We start from the raw sequence: 19,038 nt of genomic DNA on the forward strand, positions 1-19,038 counted from the left end.
GTGTTGTCCCCATAGCATAATTGAGCCAAGTATCTAGTTAATAAGAACTCCTGGGGGTTTTTTTATAATTTTTATTTATTTTTTGGCTGCGTTGGGTCTTCGTCCTTTTGCATGGGCCTTCTCTAGTTGTAGTGAAGGGGGCTAGTCTCTAGTTGTGGTGTGTGGGCTTCTCATTGCTGTGGCTTCTCAGGCTCAGTAGTTGTGGCACATGGGCTTAGTTGCTCCACGGCATGTGAAATCTTCCCCAGACCAGGGATTGAACCCGTGACCTCTATGTTAACAGGCAGGTTCCTATCCACTATGCCCGTAGGGAAGTCCAAGACTCCTGGTTTTGAACTCACTTTATACCCTGAGGCAGTATAGTGAAGATAAATCTGATATTAGACTCAAAATTAGGAAATCAGGTTTTGTGCCTCAAATTGCACAAATCTAATTTCCCTGGGCTTCTTTGGCCTCAGGTATAAAATTAAGGCATTGGACTTAGCTGAACTCTGAGGTCTTTTCAAACCCTAAAACAGTGTTATTCAAATATTCTAGAATGTATAGGGCTCCCTGTTTAAAACTACTGGAGTTCAGCCTTAACTCAAACTAATGTCTAGGTCTTCTATAATCCAACCCTGTACAGTTCTTATATAAAGTATGTCCAGCTGTTTGGTAAAATACTCTCTTCCAGTCAAATTGATCTCCTTATTTTCCCTCTCCCATAAACAGATAATTTCCATTTCAGGTTATATGTTTGCATTGTTCCTTCCTTCTCTTTCCTCTCTCACTGCCAAAAGGTCTACTGGCATATTATCACCAATTTCCTTTAGATGGAACTCAACACTTGATACCGGAGAAGGCAATGGCACCCCACTCCAGTAGTCTTGCCTGGAAAATACCATGGATGGAGGAGCCTGGTAGGCTGCAGTCCATGGGGTCGCTAAGAGTCGGACACGACTGAGCAACTTCACTTTCACTTTTCACTTTCATGCATTGAAGAAGGAAATGGCAACCCACTCCAGTGTTCTTGCCTGGAGAATCCCAGGGACGGGGGAGCCTGGTGGGCTGCCGTCTATGGGGTCGCACAGAGTTGGACACGACTGAAGCAACTTAGCAGCAGCAGCCGCAACACTTGATATTTTGTATTTCCATAGAATCTTCTGTATGCATCTCCTGTTATTAAGGTGCTATTTCATTATTCATATCAGCTGAACACTCCCATGTTTTTTCTACTTTATATTCTAAGAATTATGAGCTACCACATATAACCCTTATATCCATGAAGCATTAATAAGCAGCCTGGTATTCATCTAATAAGCAAATTCTAGAGAACTCAACATGATTTTTTTTTAAGGTGTTCAAGCTTCTGGGAAAGGCAAAACCATAGAGACAGTAAAAATATCAGTGGTTGCCAGGGATTATTGGGAAAGGGAGAGATAATAGATGGAGCACAGATTTTTGGAGCAATGAATATATTCTGTATAATGGTAGATAAATGTCATTACACATTTGTCCAGACCCACAGAATATATAACAACAAGAGTGGAACCAATGTAAAATACGGACTTTAAGTAGCAGTTATGTGTCAATGTAGGTTCATCAGTTGTCACAAATGTCCTACTCCAGTGGGAGATGATAATAATGGGGAAGGCTGTGCATGTATGGAGGTGGGGGTGAGGGGAATAGGGGAATCTTTGTACCTTCCTCTCAGTATTATTGTGAACCTGTTGATAAAGAGTCAGACACGACTGAGCGACTGATCTGATCTGATAAAACTGCTTTTTTAAAAAGTCTTTTAAGAAATGAAGTCTTTATTGGCAGAATATAACAATACAACTAACATAAATAGACATGTAGACATCAAACAGAATAATTCAAAAAACTATAGTTAAAAGTGGAATATTTTCTTTCTTATTAAAGTTATGGCACTTTTTCTCTGAAATCATACTGTGAACATGGGTTTTAGAGTTAGGGCTCAGATGTCAGCTCTCCTGTTGTTTAGTCCTATAACCATTATCATTTTGAGCCTCAGTTCTGTCATCTGTAACATGGAATCTGACTACACCATAGCATTTTTATGATTGTAGCATTATTATAATGATGTTAAGATAATGGATGCAAAGTACATCTTACTATGCCTGGCACATAATAGACACACAATATTTGTATCCTGATGTTTTGATTCCCTGTTGTAACATCAGAATCCCCTCAAATGAACTGCTTTAGCCCAAATCCCCACCAGCCATTGTGCTGTGCAGATGGAAATCTCTTGGCCCTTTTCTTTAGTCTTAAAGACCAAAGAACCCTAAATGTTCCTGTGCATGTGAGTTCACTAGACCTTCCTTCACACTTTGGTGCATATCACAGCTGTTTTGGAGCATGTCCACTGCCAACTAGAACATGAGGTGCCTTTGCTCATACCCTGTGTTCATTCATCTGTGCTCAGAAGAAAATAAATAGGGTCCACCAGAAGCAAAATTAATCATTATAGAGAGATTAATTTATATTGAACATCTCCAGCCTCCACTCTGCTTCTGTCTCTCACTTGCTATGGCAAGTTATCTGTCTCTTTTTGCCTTCATGCCTCTTCTCCCTATCAGAAAGCAAAAAGATCAGATATGATCTTTATGTGAAACTTACTCATATGTCATTTTGCTAATTTTGTCCATTCATGTGCTGTCTCAGTTACAGTAGCTTTGCAATCAGTCTTGCTATCTGGTAGTAGTAGTCTTCCAGCACTTGGATACCTTGACAATATAAATATTAATAAAGATCAGGTGCTGAAGGAAGGGATGTGGAAGGACTGATACCCTCAACTTTTACAACATAGGGGCAGGAATAATAAATTTTTAAAAATTCATTAATGGAAATATTTAAAGTAATGAAGTCAAAAGAATAGTACTCATCCTTTACCTTGAACATGTCCAGTTCTCTCTTCTTAATACCTACTCATTTCCCATCTCACATACTCTAGAGGAAGGGTTACTTTGAAGCAAATTTAGAAAGATCTTTAGAGGCTGATATTTCTGTTGTGAAGAAACATTCAACTAAAATTTAATCTTTAGTTTCTGTATTAACTTCAAACAAAATTAAACTTAATTCTTTCTGTTGAAAGCATTTTTGTAAAGTGATTGTTTTCTATGTACCTTGCTATCTAGTGCATAGAGAAGTGTCTGGACTGATGATCATAATGTCAATAATAGTTATTTCAAGGGTGGTAGAATTTGAATGGTTTTCTTAAATTCTCTTTACTTTTCTGAATTCCTTAAATCTTTTTCTAGGTAAGTCTATAATTTTTACAAAAAAATAATAAAGTTAACTATTAAGCATTGAGAAAGAAAAGTAGTTTTAATATTAACAGTTTATTTAGATCATTTATAAGAATTTTAACTTTCAGGGTGCAGTTCTACCTCAAGAAATAAGTCAAGTAACTCAACATCATAAAACTGGCTTTAATGACAACAGCGTTAAGCCGAGAAAACATGAGCCTCACAGAAAATGTAAGTTATGAGTTAGAAAGTATACATATGGTGCTAAGTGCTTCCTTTTATTTTTATAAATTAACAGCTTTATTGTTATAATTCACATATCATAAAATTCATCCTTTTATTGTTCAATCAGTGTTTTTTTAGTGTTTTCACAAAGTTGTACAACCAAATGCTAGTATCTAAATTTAGAACATTTTCATCACCCCAAAAAGAAATATCATACTTATTAGTAGTCATACTCATTAGTCTGTACTTACTAGTCGTCATTCCCCTATCCCTGGCAACTGCTAACTTACTTCTGCCTCTGTGGATTGACCTGTTCTGGACATTTCCTATAAATAGAAACATAAAATACGTGATCTTTGAGACCGACTCCACTCACTCGGTGTAATCTTTTCAAGATTCATCCGTGTTGAAGCATATATCAGTACTTCATTCCTTTTTAAGACTGAACAATTTTCTATTATATGAATACAACGTTTTGTTTATGCATCCTCCCATTGATGGATATTTGGGTCATTTGCACTTTTGTGTTATAATAAATAATGCTGCTGCTACTGGTACTGCTGCTAAATCACTTCAGTCGTGTCAGACTCTGTGCAACCCCATAGACGGCAGCTACTGTGGATATTTATGTACAAATTTTTGTGTGAAAACCCTGGTGGCACAGACAGTAAAGCATCGACCTACAATGCAGGAGACTCAGGTTCGATCCCTGGGTCGGGAAGATCCTCTGGAGAAGGAAATGGCAACCCACTCCAGTACTCTTGCCTAGAAAATCCCATGGATGGAGGAGCCTGGTAGGCTACAGTCCATGGGGTCGCAAAGAGTCAGACACGACTGAGTGACTTCACTTTTGTGTGAACATATGGTTACAGGTCTCTTGAGCATATATGAATTAAAGGAATAACTGAGTCTTTTATTTATTTACTGAGTTAACTGAGTTAACTCTATGCCTAACTTTTTGTGGAACTACCACACTGTATTCCAAAATGGCTGGACCATTTTACATTCCCACCAGCAATACGACAGTCCAGTTTCTTCACATCCTTCACAACACTTGTTATGGAGTGTTGTTATCCAACTTTTTTGTTATAGTCATCCTAGTAAATGTAAAGTGGAGTCTCCTTGTGGTTTTCATTTCTAATTCATTAATAATTAATAGTGCTGAACATGTTTTCATGTGTTTATTGGCTGTTTATTTGTCTTCTTTAGAGAAACATTCAAATCCTTTGCTCATTTTAAAATTAGGTTGTCTTCATGGGGGGAGGAAATGGCAACCCACTCCAATATTCTTGCCTGGAGAATTCCATGGACAGAGAAGCCTAGCAGGCTATAGTCCATGGGATCGCATAGAGTCAGACATGACCAAGTGACTAACACACACACCCAGGCCACTTGAATCTGCAGCCTAACCCAGGAGACAGATAAGGCACAGAGGGTGGCAGGATGAAGTGTCATTCCAAACCCTACAAGATAGGGGCAAGGTGGGGAAAGTGGACGGAGCCAAGAGACAAGCTTTCAGGGGTCCATGCCTGCGTGGAGGGCTTCCCTGAGGAGGAGGCAGGTGAGAAGAGGCCAAGAGGGTGTGTGAGTGTTGGCTTGCAGAAAGGGAAGGACAAAGGGTTCTAGGCAGAGATTAGAGGGCCAGCTGTGCAAGTAGCCACTGGGCCCAGGGTGTATGTGCCACACCACACTCCATGCCAGGGGTGTGGTGGGGTGCCTCTCCAGATCCTAGGCTGTGGGAAGGTGCTATGCTGCTGGGGTCCCAGGGACACAGGGCAGGCAGTACAAATTCAAACTTTGGCAGTGACACACCCTGCAAAGCAGATGAGCCCCCAGATACAATGCAGGTGAGAAAAGCCAAACACAGAAGGCCATAGAATGTGTGATTCCATTTCTACGAAACGTCCAGAACAAGAAAATCCACAGAGATAAAGAGTGGATGTGTGGTTGTCAGGGTCTGGGGGAAGATGGGGGTGGGGTAACGGCTTATGTGTCTCTCAGGCCGGAGGCAAGTGTGGAAGGAGCATGCACCCCAGTTGGGCACACACTCAGCTGGGAAAGTGTGCCAGCCTGTACCCCACTGCTCCTGGTACCCAGCCCCCAGCAGTGGCAGGCCCGGCAAGGGAGTAGCTGTGTCAGTGGCCAAGCCTTGGTGACCCCGTGGCCATTCCACCCTGAATTCTGGAAGGAGCAGGAGTGTATTGGGATGCAGCCTGCCCTCTCCTTGTACCCCTGGGTTTTCAAAAATCCTGGCCAAGCCTGGGCTTCTCCATGCTGGGCCTCAAGCTTCTCTTCTGGAAGATGGAACAACAGCATCGTCCTCAGTGGACAGTGGTCAAGTTTAAGGGTATTTGTACCCAGAAAAGACTGACTCAGCTGAGCTGCCCTTATTGACTCCTTGGAACAGCCATTGGGTTCTGGGTTCCATCAGGAACACTCAGTGCTTTTATTAATGACACCAGCAGCAGCAGCAATAGTAGTAATAACAATAATGGGAGAACTAGTGTGAGAACATAAGAACCATGACCTTGCACTTTCACATACTGTGGCAATTGAGTTCAAAGCCTCAGGTCCCCTCTCCTAGGAAACCGTGCCCCTAAGAAGTCATGTCCATGTGAAAATGCCACGCCCCTTACAAGCCTTCAGTTCTCCACCTGCAAAGTGAAAGAGCCAAATACCCGAAGTTTAAATCAAACTGGGTCAGGAACACTGCCCAGAGGGACAAATCAGCTAATCCTACCTTGATTTACAGTTTTGGTCCCCAAGGAATTCTCTCTTTTTCTCTCTCTCTCTTTTTTGTTTGTTTGTTTGCATCCGAGTTAAAAATACATTGCTTGGAAATAAAATTTTTTAAAGTTAGGTTGTCTTTTCGTTCTTGAGTTGTAAGAGTACTTTTAATATTCCATATCCTATGAAGTACTTTTTATGTTCTATATACTATATGCTGTTCAGATATTTGATTCGCAGCTATGTGCTATCATTCTGTGGTTGTCTTTTAACTTTCTTTACAGTGTCCTTGAAGCACAAAAGTTTTAAATTTTGACCAAATCCAATTTACCTATTTCTGATTTTTCTTTAGTTGCTTGTGCTTTAGGTATCATCTAAGAAACCATTACCTAATTCAAGGTCACAAAAATTTACACCTGTGTTTTCTTCTAAGAGCATTACAGTTTTAGCTGTAACATTTAGGTCTTTTTTCCATTTTTGAATAAGTGCGTATATGGTATGAGTCCATATTCACTCTCTTGCATATAGACATCTAGTTGTCCCAGCACTATTTATTAAAAGACTGTTCTTTGCTCATTGAATTTTCTTTGCACTGCATTGAATTGTCTTGGCACCCTTGTCATAAATCAGTTGACCATAGATGCATAGGTTTATTTCTAGTCTCTAATTGCATTTCACTGATCTATATTCCATCTTTTTGTGCACAACACATCATCTTCATTACCATAGTTTTGTTATCAGTTTTGAAATTAGAAAATTTGAATCCTCCAACTTTGTTTTTCAAGATTATTTGTCAAGTTCTGGTCTCTTGCATTTCCGTATAAATTTTAGGATCAGCTTGTCTATTTCTGCAGATATGGCAGCTGGAATTTTTATAGGGATTATACTGAATCTGTAGACCACTTTGGGTAGTATTGTCATCAATACTACCCAATAAGCCTCTCTATTTCTTTCAACGATGTCTTATAGTATTCAGTGTATAAGTCTTGAATTTTTTGTTAAATTTATTAATAAGTATTTTATTACAGTTGTCAGTGGAGCTGTTTCCTTAATTTTGGGAGCATATTGTTCATTACAATTTATAGAAATAACACTGACTTTTGTATATTGATCTTGTATTCCTCCACCTTGTTGAACTTATTTATTAGCCCTAGTTTTTTGTGGCTTCCGCAAATGTAGTTTTACTTCTTCCTATACAATCTGGGTGCCTTCTATTTATTTTTCTTGCCTCATTGTTGTGGCTATAACCACCAGTCAAATAGAAGTGGTGAGGGTATGCATCCTTGTCTTGATCTTAAGGGTAAGCTTTCAGTCTTTCATCATTAAATATAATGTTAACTGTAGGGTTTTGGTAGCTGCCCTTCAAGGTGAAGAAGTTTCTTTGTATTCCTAGATTGTTGATTTTTTTTTAACCTAGGAGGGATATTAGTTTTTGTCGCATGCTGTGTCTTTGACTTTTGAGATGATCACATGGATTCTGTCCTTTATGCATTCAATGTGTTTTTTTTTTCACTGATTGTTTTTCATATGTTGAACCAACCTTGCATACCTGGAATAAATCCCACTAGATCTTGGTGTATCATCCTCCTTATACAGTACAAGATTCTATTCACTGGTATTTTGTTGAGGATCTTTACATCTGTATTCATAAAGGACATTTGTAATTTTCTTGTGATGTCTTTAATTTTGGTATCATGGTAATACTGGGCTCATAGAATGTTGGAATAACACTTTGAAAGAACTCTAGCCTGATTCTAATCTCAAGTAGCAGCCAGGCTATGGATTTTCACCAAAAATATACTACCTGTTTTTTTTTTTCAAGGCTTCATGGAACTGGAGAGTAAGAGAGAGAACTGGGCAGGGCAAGTTAAAATGTCACAAAACTCACTGTTTTTACTAGATTCAGTCTTTTTTCTTGAAGAAATACATCCCAGATTGTTGCAAGTTTTTGATTAATTTCTATCATTCTGAAAATTAGGATTCTGGTGATTTATATTCATTTTCTTGTTGCTTTTATGGAGAAAAGAATTTGTAGAGGTCCTTCAGTATTTTTGCTGATGTCACCTCACTAACCACATTTTGAGATAAATTTAAATTTTATTTAGAGTAATCCAGTTACCTTTTTATGTATATAAACACTTGCCTATTACATTACTCCAGGGACTTCCTTGGCAGTCCAGTGGTTAAGACGTCATGCTTCCACTGCAGGGGCACAAGTTTAGTCTTTGGTTGGGGAACCTAAGATCTTACATGCTGCAAGGCATGGCCAAAAAATTTAAAATAAATGAATAAATAAATTCAAATTATATTACAGATTTTTGTTAAGAATATGTGCAAGTATTTTGTTGTTAATATTCTCTAACGTATTTTATGTATTTTGACTCTTCATTTGTTTCAGTAATCCACTGTGTTTTAGGCACAGTAGGGAGTACAGATACACATATGAGAATCTTCATCTTACAGTACTTTTTCTCTTCTCTTGATCATAGTATTCCAAAATTGTATCAAATTGCTCTTCATGTTCAAAATATGACTCTTTTGTTATTCATTTATTTATTCAGCTGTTTTATGTGCAAGGTATTGTTTTAGGTGCTGGGGATAAGTCAGACAAGTTTTCTGACCTAATGGACTTTATATTCTAAGGTTGAGACTAATAATAGGCAGAGTAAATTCCATAATCTGTAGTAATGATAAATCTATGATGAAAAATACAGCAGAGTAAGAAGATTGAGTGATGCAGATGCTGTTTTAAATATGGTAGTCAAGTAATACCTCTCCAAGGACACATTTGAATAGAGACCCAAATGAAAGGGAAATGGAATCAGCTTACTGAAGAGCTTTCCAGCAGAGGAAATACCAAGTGCCGAGTCCTGAGTCTAATTGATTATATTTTATATGCACATGGTATTTTATGTATTTATATATTTCCTATAGTTTAAGAATAGTCTTTATAAAATGTTTTTCTTCTTTTTTTTTTTTTAGCAGGAGTCTTTTTTTTTTTTTTTTAAACTTTACAATATTGTATTAGTTTTGCCAAATATCGAAATGAATCCGCCACAGGTATACCTGTGTTCCCCATCCTGAACCCTCCTCCCTCCTCCCTCCTCATACCCTCCCTCTGGGTCGTCCCAGTGCACCAGCCCCAAGCATCCAGTATCATGCATTGAACCTGGACTGGCGACTCGTTTCATACATGATATTATACATGTTTCAATGCCATTCTCCCAAATCTCCCCACCCTCTCCCTCACCCACGGAGTCCATAAGACTGCTCTATACATCAGTGTCTCTTTTGCTGTCTCGAACACAGGGTTATTGTTACCATCTTTCTAAATTCCATATATATGCGTTAGTATACTGTATTGGTGTTTTTCTTTAAAAATTATTTTGAAAAAACTTTTCTTGTTTTATAGCTTTGGTTCAGATTTTTGTTTTTGTTTTGCACCAATGTGTGTGTGTGTGTTAGTTGCTTAGTCGTGTCCGACTCTGCAACCCCATAGACCATAGCCCACCAGGTCCCTCTGTCCATGGGATTCTCCAGGCAAGAACACTGGAGTGGGTTGCCATTTCCTTCTCCAAAAGGAATTACAGAAAGAAAGTGAAGTCGCTCAGTTGTGAACAACTCTTTGTGACCCCATGGACTGTAGCCTACCAGGCTCCCCAATCCATGGAATTTTCCAGGCAAGAGTACTGGAGTGGGTTGCCATTTCCTTCTCCAAATATCTATATGTTATTTTTGTTTCTTTTACATTTTAAGTTAAGTATAGATTCTGCTGCTGCTGCTAAGTCGCTTCAGTCGTGTCTGACTCTGTGCGACCCCATAGACGGCTCCACCATCCCTGGGATTCTCCAGGCAAGAACACTGGAGTGGGTTGCCATTTCCTTCTCCAATGCATGAAAGTGAAAAGTGAAAGTGAAGTCGCCCAGTCATGCCCGACTCTTAGTGACCCCATGGACTGCAGCCTACCAGGCTCCTCCATCCATGAGATTTTCCAGGCAAGAGTACTGGAGTGGGGTGCCATTGCCTTCTCCAAAATATAGATTCATGTCCCCATAAATCTGATAATTAAAGCTTCAAGATTTTATAGTTAATTAAAATGTTTGTGATTTTTTCTTCAAGTTATTCTTTATATAAAAGTGTGTAAGCCATTTACATTATGTGGAATTCCAATTAGTTTTCTTGTGTGTCTCAACAAAGGTTTAATGTTGAATCCAGGAATTCTTCCTTGGCTTCTTCTCTTACCCTCTCTGTTCTCCCTTCCCTTCTCATCTTTGTGCCTTCCTTCCCTTTTCTCTCATTCCAACCCCTCCCTCCCTTCTATCCATTCCTTCTACTTCTTTCCTCATCCTCTCTTTCCTTTTGTGTCCCTCTCTTTCTTCCTCCTTTTTTCTTCCTTTCTTCTTTTCTTTCCTTCTTCCTTTTTCCCTTCCCTCCTTCCTCTTCTAATCTATCCTTTTTCATTTTCTTTCTGTTCTCCTAATTTCCCCTTAACAAGAATACTAACATAGCTTCCTCATTGGTCTCTAACTCCTTGTATATAATAGGCCACTGCTATATTTTAATTTTCTTAAAGCTCAATTCTGATCAGATTCCTACCTGATCAAAACTTTTCTGTGATTATGCCCATTACCTCCAGTGTAATTCCATAGTCTTCAGTCCTTGGCAGATTATGGCTGCAGCCTGCTCCTCTAGTTCAACTAAGCTGCATTATACTTCTTAGCCTCCAGCAGAACTTGTCTATTTAGAGTGCCACAAATATTCCTTGCTTTCTGCTACTCCTATTATTTGTCTTTTCTCTTATTATTTTCTTTGCTGAAATACTTAGCCCCCTATTCTGCCCTTTGGAAACTTGCCGTTCTACAAGACTCAATTAGATGCCACCTTTCTTTTTCCCTTGTTGTTGCCTGTATCTTTTCTCCCCCTCATCTAGATTACAAGTTCTTCAAAAGCAGGGCCTTTTTCTCCCTCCGTGGAATTCAGTGAATTCTTTAGCACAGTGCCTTGCTGTGGTAAATATTTGGTAAATTTAATAGGTATGGAACAAATTTCATTTAACAGAATTTCTATTTTCTTGTGTCTAGTTAAAGAAGAGTGTAAGAGTCCTAAAACTGAAAGTCGGTCACAAAAAATGTCAAATAGGCAGGTAAGCTTCTTAAAATCAAATTTCTAGTAGTCCACTTTTTATTGGAATTGGTGGCTCTGTGGCATCTGCCTTAAATTTGCAGCCCTTTCAACCTGATTCATAATGTGTGTGGCAAGAGGGTTGCTGAGCCTATCAGTCCCTTGGATGGGAGGTTGCGCAACTAGAGTCCAAGACTTGGAATTAGAGATACATTCTGGTTCTGCTGTTTCATGGTTCAGTGGCCTTGAGCAAATCACTGCACTTCTCACAGCCTCAGTTTCTTCATCTTTAAAATGGAGACTAAAATATATCACTTGTGCCTCTCATTCATTATATATAGTCTGGTGCTACTGCTTAGTCCCTCACTCTTGTCCGACTCTTTGCTACCCTATGAACTGCAGCCCTCCAGGCTCCTCTCTCCATGGGAATTCTTTACCAGCTGAGCTACCAGGAAAGCCCTATATAAGTACTTACAAACATGCCTACTTATATGAGTGTGTGTACATTTTATATATAAACTATTTGGAAATACGGGCTGCTGTCCATGGGGTCACAAAGAGTTGGACACGACTGAGCGACTAAGCATGCATGCATGTTTATATATTCAATGAAAGTATATAGACCAACATGGAAAAGTTAACAGTTAATTCTGTGGAGTTAGGTTAATAAGAGAAACTGAGATCATTTATATTTTATTTTAAGAGTTTCTGCTGATTGATAGTCTATATACATTTTATAATAAAAAACACTTTAAATCACATGTACACATGTGTATACTTCACATGTGTGCATTTTATATGCATATTATGTTTTATAACAAAGTGTTTTAAAAAGTTAGATCTCTTATAAGCTATATTTATAAAAGATATCTTAGCAGATATCTTGGCACATAACAGGTTCTCAGTAATGGAACCCATTAATTTTCAGATACCAATAAAGGGTTGAATTACATGACTTTCAAACCTTCTCCTTCTGAAATTCTTATGCTATAATTTCCTTTCTTCTAGAAAAGGGGTTCATAAACTCTTTAGTGCTGTGGGCCTCTTTGGTGAAGTATATGGACTCTTTCTGAGAATAATAGTATTAATGTTACAATAAAATATATAAGATTTGAAAGAAAACCAATTATATTGAAATGCCATTAGAATCACCACCATTGTATTAATAGTTTATTGCCTACATTCATAATTGAAGGGAATGCTAAATCTTATTTAGAAATTAATGGAGGTTAAGATGTAATTTTTTCCCTCATCAAGTTTATGGGCCCCCCTTTTTTCTTATGATATAAAAGAAAAAATAACACTCCAAAAAGTTGGCAGTGATTTATTTAGAATACTGTTAAGTAGTAACTATAATTTTATTTGCACAAAAACCCATTCTTACTCTTTTATAGGCATTTGGAGGGCCTGCCAAATGTAATATTAAGCTACTGAAGAGAAATGAAAATTCAGAAGTCTCAGAAAATCAAAAGGTTGTGACTGGTTATCCAAGTGGTGTTGATAAGGTAAAAGACCATTCATTCAGTTTATCTTCCCACACTTTAACACTTGGAAAGACGAGTGAGTGAAAATTAAATGATCAATTTTGTACATAAAACTCTTAGTGATTTTCAGGTCCTTGTACTTTCAAAACTTCATGCACAAAATATTTATTCTTTTAGCCTAATCCTGGAATTGAGAACTTCTTAGCATCCTTGAATATCTCCAAAGAAAGTGAAATACAGTCATCTCATCATGAAGAGCCTCCAAGTGAAGAACATTTGTCACCACAGTCATTTGCTATGGTTCGTATTTTGTAGGAGCTTGTACAATATGGTAATTTTATTATTGTTGGCCATACGTACCCTGTGCAACAGTTAAGATACCTTCTCTTACATAGACTGATGTGAGGCATATTATTTTCATCCTGTGAGGAAAACTGGGCTGTCCTGGGCAATTTAGCCACCATAGCTCCCTTGTTTTTCTTTTTTTTTTTTTCATAGTTATTTTGTTTTTAGATTTTACTTAGTTCTTTTAAGCTGTTTGCACATATGAAATTGCATTGTGTTTCTTTTTTTTTTTTTTTTAATTTTATTTTATTTTTAAACTTTACATAATTGTATTAGTTTTGCCAAATATCAAAATGAATCCCTTGTTTTTCAAACATTGTTCCCAGACTGTTTGGTCAGAAATTAAGCAGGAATGATAATTATTATTTCTTTGCCAGGAAATGTGGATTTTTTTTCAACTCTATTGATTTTCCTTATTCTTTATCTGAATGTAGTTATTGTCTTAATTTTTAACAATAGAACTTATTAAAAGGAGGATCAGTAAGCTCTGTAACTCTAAGTTTAACTTTTCTCTCTACCCCCACCATCTCCACACTAATCATTTTCAAAGCAGAAAGGAACTCGGATGCTTAAAGAAATTCTAAAAATTGACAGCTCTGACAGTATGGATCATAAGAATGAAATGAAACAGTTTGGTAATGAAGTCACTGTTTCCTCTAGTAGAAGAGATGAATATGGATCTTCCTCACAACCTAAACAAAATAAGAAATTGAGTAAGTAAGCTAAGTACTTAATAAGAAATTAAGTGAGCTAATAGCCAACTTCAAAAATCCAGTTCATTTGGTTTTTTAATCTTGGAATTTTTAAAGATAAAACTACTTTTATTTTTTTAAGTATAATGAAGGGTAATAAGTGTGTTTTCTTATGCTTATGTCATTACATAACAATGTATTAAATAACTGTAACCAGTAGATCTCTAATTATCTTCTTGTAACTACTTAAATTATACTGTAACAGATACTCATTCTGTAGATTCCAAACCTAGAAAAGTTTTTACATTTTAGCTTTTTCTCAATAATTTAAAAATTATTATGTAATTTAAATATATTATTTAACTTTTATCTATGAAATAACATTGCAGATGTCTGTTGCAGTAATTATATGACATATATAAAGCAGTTAGCACTGTGTCTAACACATCCTAGGTGCCAATAATTGGTATTAGTATTATGTTAAAATAACTTGACTCACATAAAAAAGAAGAAGCTGTAAAATCAATTAAAAATAATTAATGGAGGCACACATTGGAAAGTGGCACTCACCATAAGTCTGTGAAGCCTACAGCATAACATGTGGCACACAGCTGGACTTCACTAGATGTCGGTCATTGCCCCTAATTCTGTGTCCACTATACTTAATATTTGTCTCTGTAATTATCTTCAAAAGTCCACCAGGAATAATGGTAGGTGGGGACAAAAGTTTCTCAGGTAAAAAACATTTTGAAATAAGGCAATTTGAATTTATTAAGGATCAAAATCTGGAACAATATCAGAGCCTAGCTTCATTTATCTACTGAGTATCAGGATAAATAATTAAAATTCCAATAACTCTCAGGAAACAATATATATCATAGTGACAGATGTATTCTTGAAATAGAGCAAAATAAAATTTTAAAACAGTATCAGCTAAGTATGATCCCACTGTCAAAAACAAGTAACTTTTACTATATTTCAGTACAGTAAAAAGTATTATATACCTTAGAATGAAGAGCTCAGAACCCAGCCCATGTAACAGAACTAATTATGACTTTGGGCAAGCCACTTATTTTTTAATCTATAATAATTAGAGGTTTAGATTCATTCTCCGCTAGGGTGTGCTTTTGTTCTGTTGGTGAGTTTCTTGATTATAAAGAATGTGCTCTTTCAGAATTTTTAAAATCATATTCTATATAAAGGCACTTGGAAGGTTTGATTTCAGAAAAAACATTCAAGAAGCACTATTTTAGAGCAAAAAACATTGATCCATGTGGCTCAGAAAGTAAGATGGATTTTGAGAAAACCAAAGCTGAAGCCTCAAAACTTAAGAATTTTAACACAAGGAACTCTACTCAGTGATCTGTGGTGACTAAATGGAAAGAAATCTAAAAAAAAGAGTGAATATATGTATACATATAACTGATTCATTTTACTGTACAGCAGAAACTAGCACAACACTGTAAAGCAACTATACTCCAATAAAATTAAAGGAAAAAAACATTAAGAATTAATTATAAATCAGCTCAAGAAAGCCGTTTGCTTGTTTAGATTTTGCCTACAATGTGTTAATCTCTCACGATGTTAATTTTTGGCAGTCATCAACTTATATTTTTTAATCTTTATCTTAATTATATATCAGTAATTAATTATAATCATCTAAAAATCTTCATTTAGTTCTAGTTATTTTAGGCAAGACTAAATAGTTCTTACATTTGCTTCATAGGAAATGTTCCTCTTTTCACTTTCTAACTATGTCTTACTTGCTGTTCTGTAAAGCCCTGCCATAATTGCATAGTTTGAATTATCATTTAATGTAGATACGTCCTTTTCTCTTTTTTTTGTAGCATCTTATATGAACAAGCCTCACAGTGCTAGTGAGTACCATAATGTTCAGTCTATGGACAGTGTGTGCTGGCCTACTGGCCAGATTCCTCCTATGTCCACACCAGTAACTGAACTTTCTCGAATTTGTTCCCTTGTTGGAATGCCACAACCAGATTTCTCCTTTCTGAGAACACCACAGGTATGGTAAACTACTGTTCTTCTGTTCGCATAAGTTATTATCACTGAGCTTAAACAAATCAACTGAAAATCTTTGGCTGAAAATAATATAGTGGAGCTGGTATTTTTCACTTTATGAGAAGCGTAGATGAATACTTTTCCATTTATGCATAACCAGAGCCCTCATGACACTGACAGGAACTTGGGCAGCAGGTCACCTCGCAGGATTCTTCAGAGTGGTGACAGGGCTAGGGGTCTTGGCGTACAGTGCAGCTGTCAAACTGTTTGGTCTCAGAAACTACCCATCTTTTTTTTTGAGAACCCCAAAGAAATTTTGTTTACTTGTATTATATCCATATTTACCAAATTAAAAATGAAAAAATTTTAAGTAGTTAATTAAAAATGACTTTTTGAAAAAATTTACTGAGAAGAATGTCATTGCCCTACATTTTTGCAAGTCTTTTCCATCTTCTAGATTAACAGGAGAAGCTAGATTCTCATCTCTGCTTCTTACTATCCATCTCTTGTAATACATGGTTTTGGTTGAAATACATGAAGAAAATCTGACCTCACACGAATGGTTGGAAAAAAGAAAGAAAATTTTAATAGCCTTTTCATATCATTGTGGATATTTTTTGATAAACAACATTAAAACATGGTATTTTCTTTAAAGTTAGTGCAGTTGTAGAATTTGAAATTATATTAATGAACGTTTTGTTCTCTCTATACTTATGAGAAAGAGAGAGTGAAAAGAGCAAATAACATTTTCATATTATTATAAAAATAGTTTGAAGCTCTGGAAAGGGTCTCAGGGACCTCTGAGGTCCCCATACCACACCTTGAGAACCACTACAGGAAATCTGTTTTATCCTTTATCCAAACTCTTGACATATTCTTACCTAAAACAACCATTAGTAATAATGGTAATAATACTATGTTAGTATAATGATACTGTGTTAGTATAATGATACTAACATAGTATTAATAATAATAGTAATAATACTATACTTAGTAATCAGATCAGATCAGATCAGTCGCTCAGTTGTGTCCGACTCTTTGCGACCCCGTGAATCGCAGCACGCCAGGCCTCCCTGTCCATCACCAACTCCCGGAGTTCACTCAGACTCACATCCATCGAGTCAGTGATGCCATCCAGCCATCTCATCCTCTGTCGTCCCCTTCTCCTCCTGCCCCCAATCCCTCCCAGCATCAGAGTCTTTTCCAGTGAGTCAACTCTTCACATGAGGTGGCCAAAGTACTGGAGTTTCAGCTTTAGCATCATTCCTTCCAAAGAAATCCCAGGGCTGATCTTCTTCAGAATGGAGTGGTTGGATCTCCTTGCAGTCCAAGGGACTCTCAAGAGTCTTCTCCAACACCACAGTTCAAAAGCATCAATTCTTCGGCGCTCAGCTTTCTTCACAGTCCAACTCTCACATCCATACATGACCACTGGAAAAACCATAGCCTTGACTAGCCAGACCTTTGTTGGCAAAGTAATGTCTCTGCTTTTGAATATGCTATCTAGGTTGGTCATAACTTTCCTTCCAAGGAGTAAGCATCTCTTAATTTCATGGCTGCAGTCACCATCTGTAGTGATTTTGGAGCCTAGAAAAATAAAGTCTGACACTGTTTCCACTGTTTCCCCATCTATTTCCCATGAAGTGGTGGGACCGGATGCCATGATCTTCGTTTTCTGAATGTTGAGCTTTAAGCCAACTTTTTCACTCTCCACCTTCACTTTCATCAAGAGGCTTTTGAGTTCCTCTTCACTTTCTGTCATAAGGGTGGTGTCATCTGCATATCTGAGGTTATTGATATTTCTCCCAGCAATCTTGATTCCAGTTTGTGTTTCTTCCAGTCCAGCGTTTCTCATGATGTACTCTGCATATAAGTTAAATAAGCAGGGTGACAATATACAGCCTTGACGAACTCCTTTTCCTATTTGGAGCCAGTCTGTTGTTCCATGTCCAGTTCTAACTCTTGCTTCCTGACCTGCATACAAATTTCTCAAGAGGCAGATCAGGTGGTCTGGTATTCCCATCTCTTTCAGAATTTTCCACAGTTTATTGTGATCCACACAGTCAAAGGCTTTGGCATAGTCAATAAAGCAGAAATAGATGTTTTTCTGGAACTCTCTTGCTTTTTCTGTGATCCAGTGGATGTTGGCAATTTGATCTCTGGTTCCTCTGCCTTTTCTAAAACAAGCTTGAACATCAGGAAGTTCACGGTTCACATATTGCTGAAGCCTGGCTTGGAGAATTTTGAGCATTACTTTACTAGCATGTGAGATGAGTGCAATTGTGCGGTAGTTTGAGCATTCTTTGGCATTGCCTTTCTTTGGGATTGGAATGAAAACTGACCTTTTGCAGTCCTGTGGCCACTGCTGAGTTTTCCAAATTTGCTGGCATATTGAGTGCAGCACTTTCACAGCATCATCTTTCAGGATTTGGAATAGCTCAACTGGAGTTCCATCACCTCCACTAGCTTTGTTCGTAGTGATGCTTTCTAAGGCCCACTTGACTTCACATTCCAGGATGTCTGGCTCTAGGTCACTACTACATAAATATGACTACTTTCTGAAAAAGCATTTTTCTTAAAAATCTTTTTTATCAAAGGAAAAAAGTATACAGTAAAGAATTGTCATTCAAATGTAAATATAAAATCAGTCAGAACTTCAGAGTTTTTAAGATTTTGGCAGTTAATTCATGTTAGTAAAATGTCTGCTATTTAAAGGATGGTGGAAAGCAGGGGTCAGCACATTTTTTCTATAAACAGCCAGATAGTAAATATTTCAGGCTCTGTGGGCCATGTGGTCTCTGTCACTTCCCTCTGCAGTTATAGTAGGTATAGGCAAACCATAAGAGTGGACTTGGCTGTGCTCCAATAAAATCTTACGTACAAAAACAAGTAGGAAACCTAGTTTCCTGATCCTCGATGTAAAGAAGAAAGTTTAGCTGACTTTCATTTACAATAGGATTCCGACCCTTCAGCTAGCTTAGAGATAGATCATTTTAACTTTGTAAACACTGAAAGATAAGGCAACAGTTTTAAAGTTTTTGTATCATAACTGAAAACTTAAGCTATAGTCCCTCTTTGAATTCTTGAAATTTTTTTTTACAGAATGTTAGATGAAATTATTCTACTTGTTTAAGCTTTCTAGAAGGAGGTCAACTTCCTGGACAGATAACT

At 37.2% G+C, this 19,038-nt stretch overlaps 1 protein-coding gene across 6 annotated transcripts in view; it reads left to right on the plus strand.

Moving 5' to 3' along the window:
• XRN1 (5'-3' exoribonuclease 1) overlaps positions 1–19,038 on the plus strand; it is a 112,208-nt gene that overhangs the window by 79,964 nt on the left and 13,206 nt on the right. For 5 of the 6 annotated variants that reach the window (XM_005201893.5, XM_059886157.1, XM_010801553.4 and 2 more), the window contains 6 exons: positions 3,380–3,482; positions 11,285–11,346; positions 12,719–12,829; positions 12,986–13,108; positions 13,707–13,866; positions 15,693–15,871. In XM_005201893.5, the coding sequence (XP_005201950.1) occupies positions 3,380–3,482; positions 11,285–11,346; positions 12,719–12,829; positions 12,986–13,108; positions 13,707–13,866; positions 15,693–15,871 (738 nt within the window). The remainder of the gene's footprint in view (positions 1–3,379; positions 3,483–11,284; positions 11,347–12,718; positions 12,830–12,985; positions 13,109–13,706; positions 13,867–15,692; positions 15,872–19,038) is intronic. The other variant, NM_001206035.1, reaches the window with a different exon arrangement.

Source organism: Bos taurus, chromosome 1, assembly GCF_002263795.3.
Source record: "Bos taurus isolate L1 Dominette 01449 registration number 42190680 breed Hereford chromosome 1, ARS-UCD2.0, whole genome shotgun sequence".
In the NCBI taxonomy this organism is placed as follows: Eukaryota; Metazoa; Chordata; class Mammalia; order Artiodactyla; family Bovidae; genus Bos; species Bos taurus.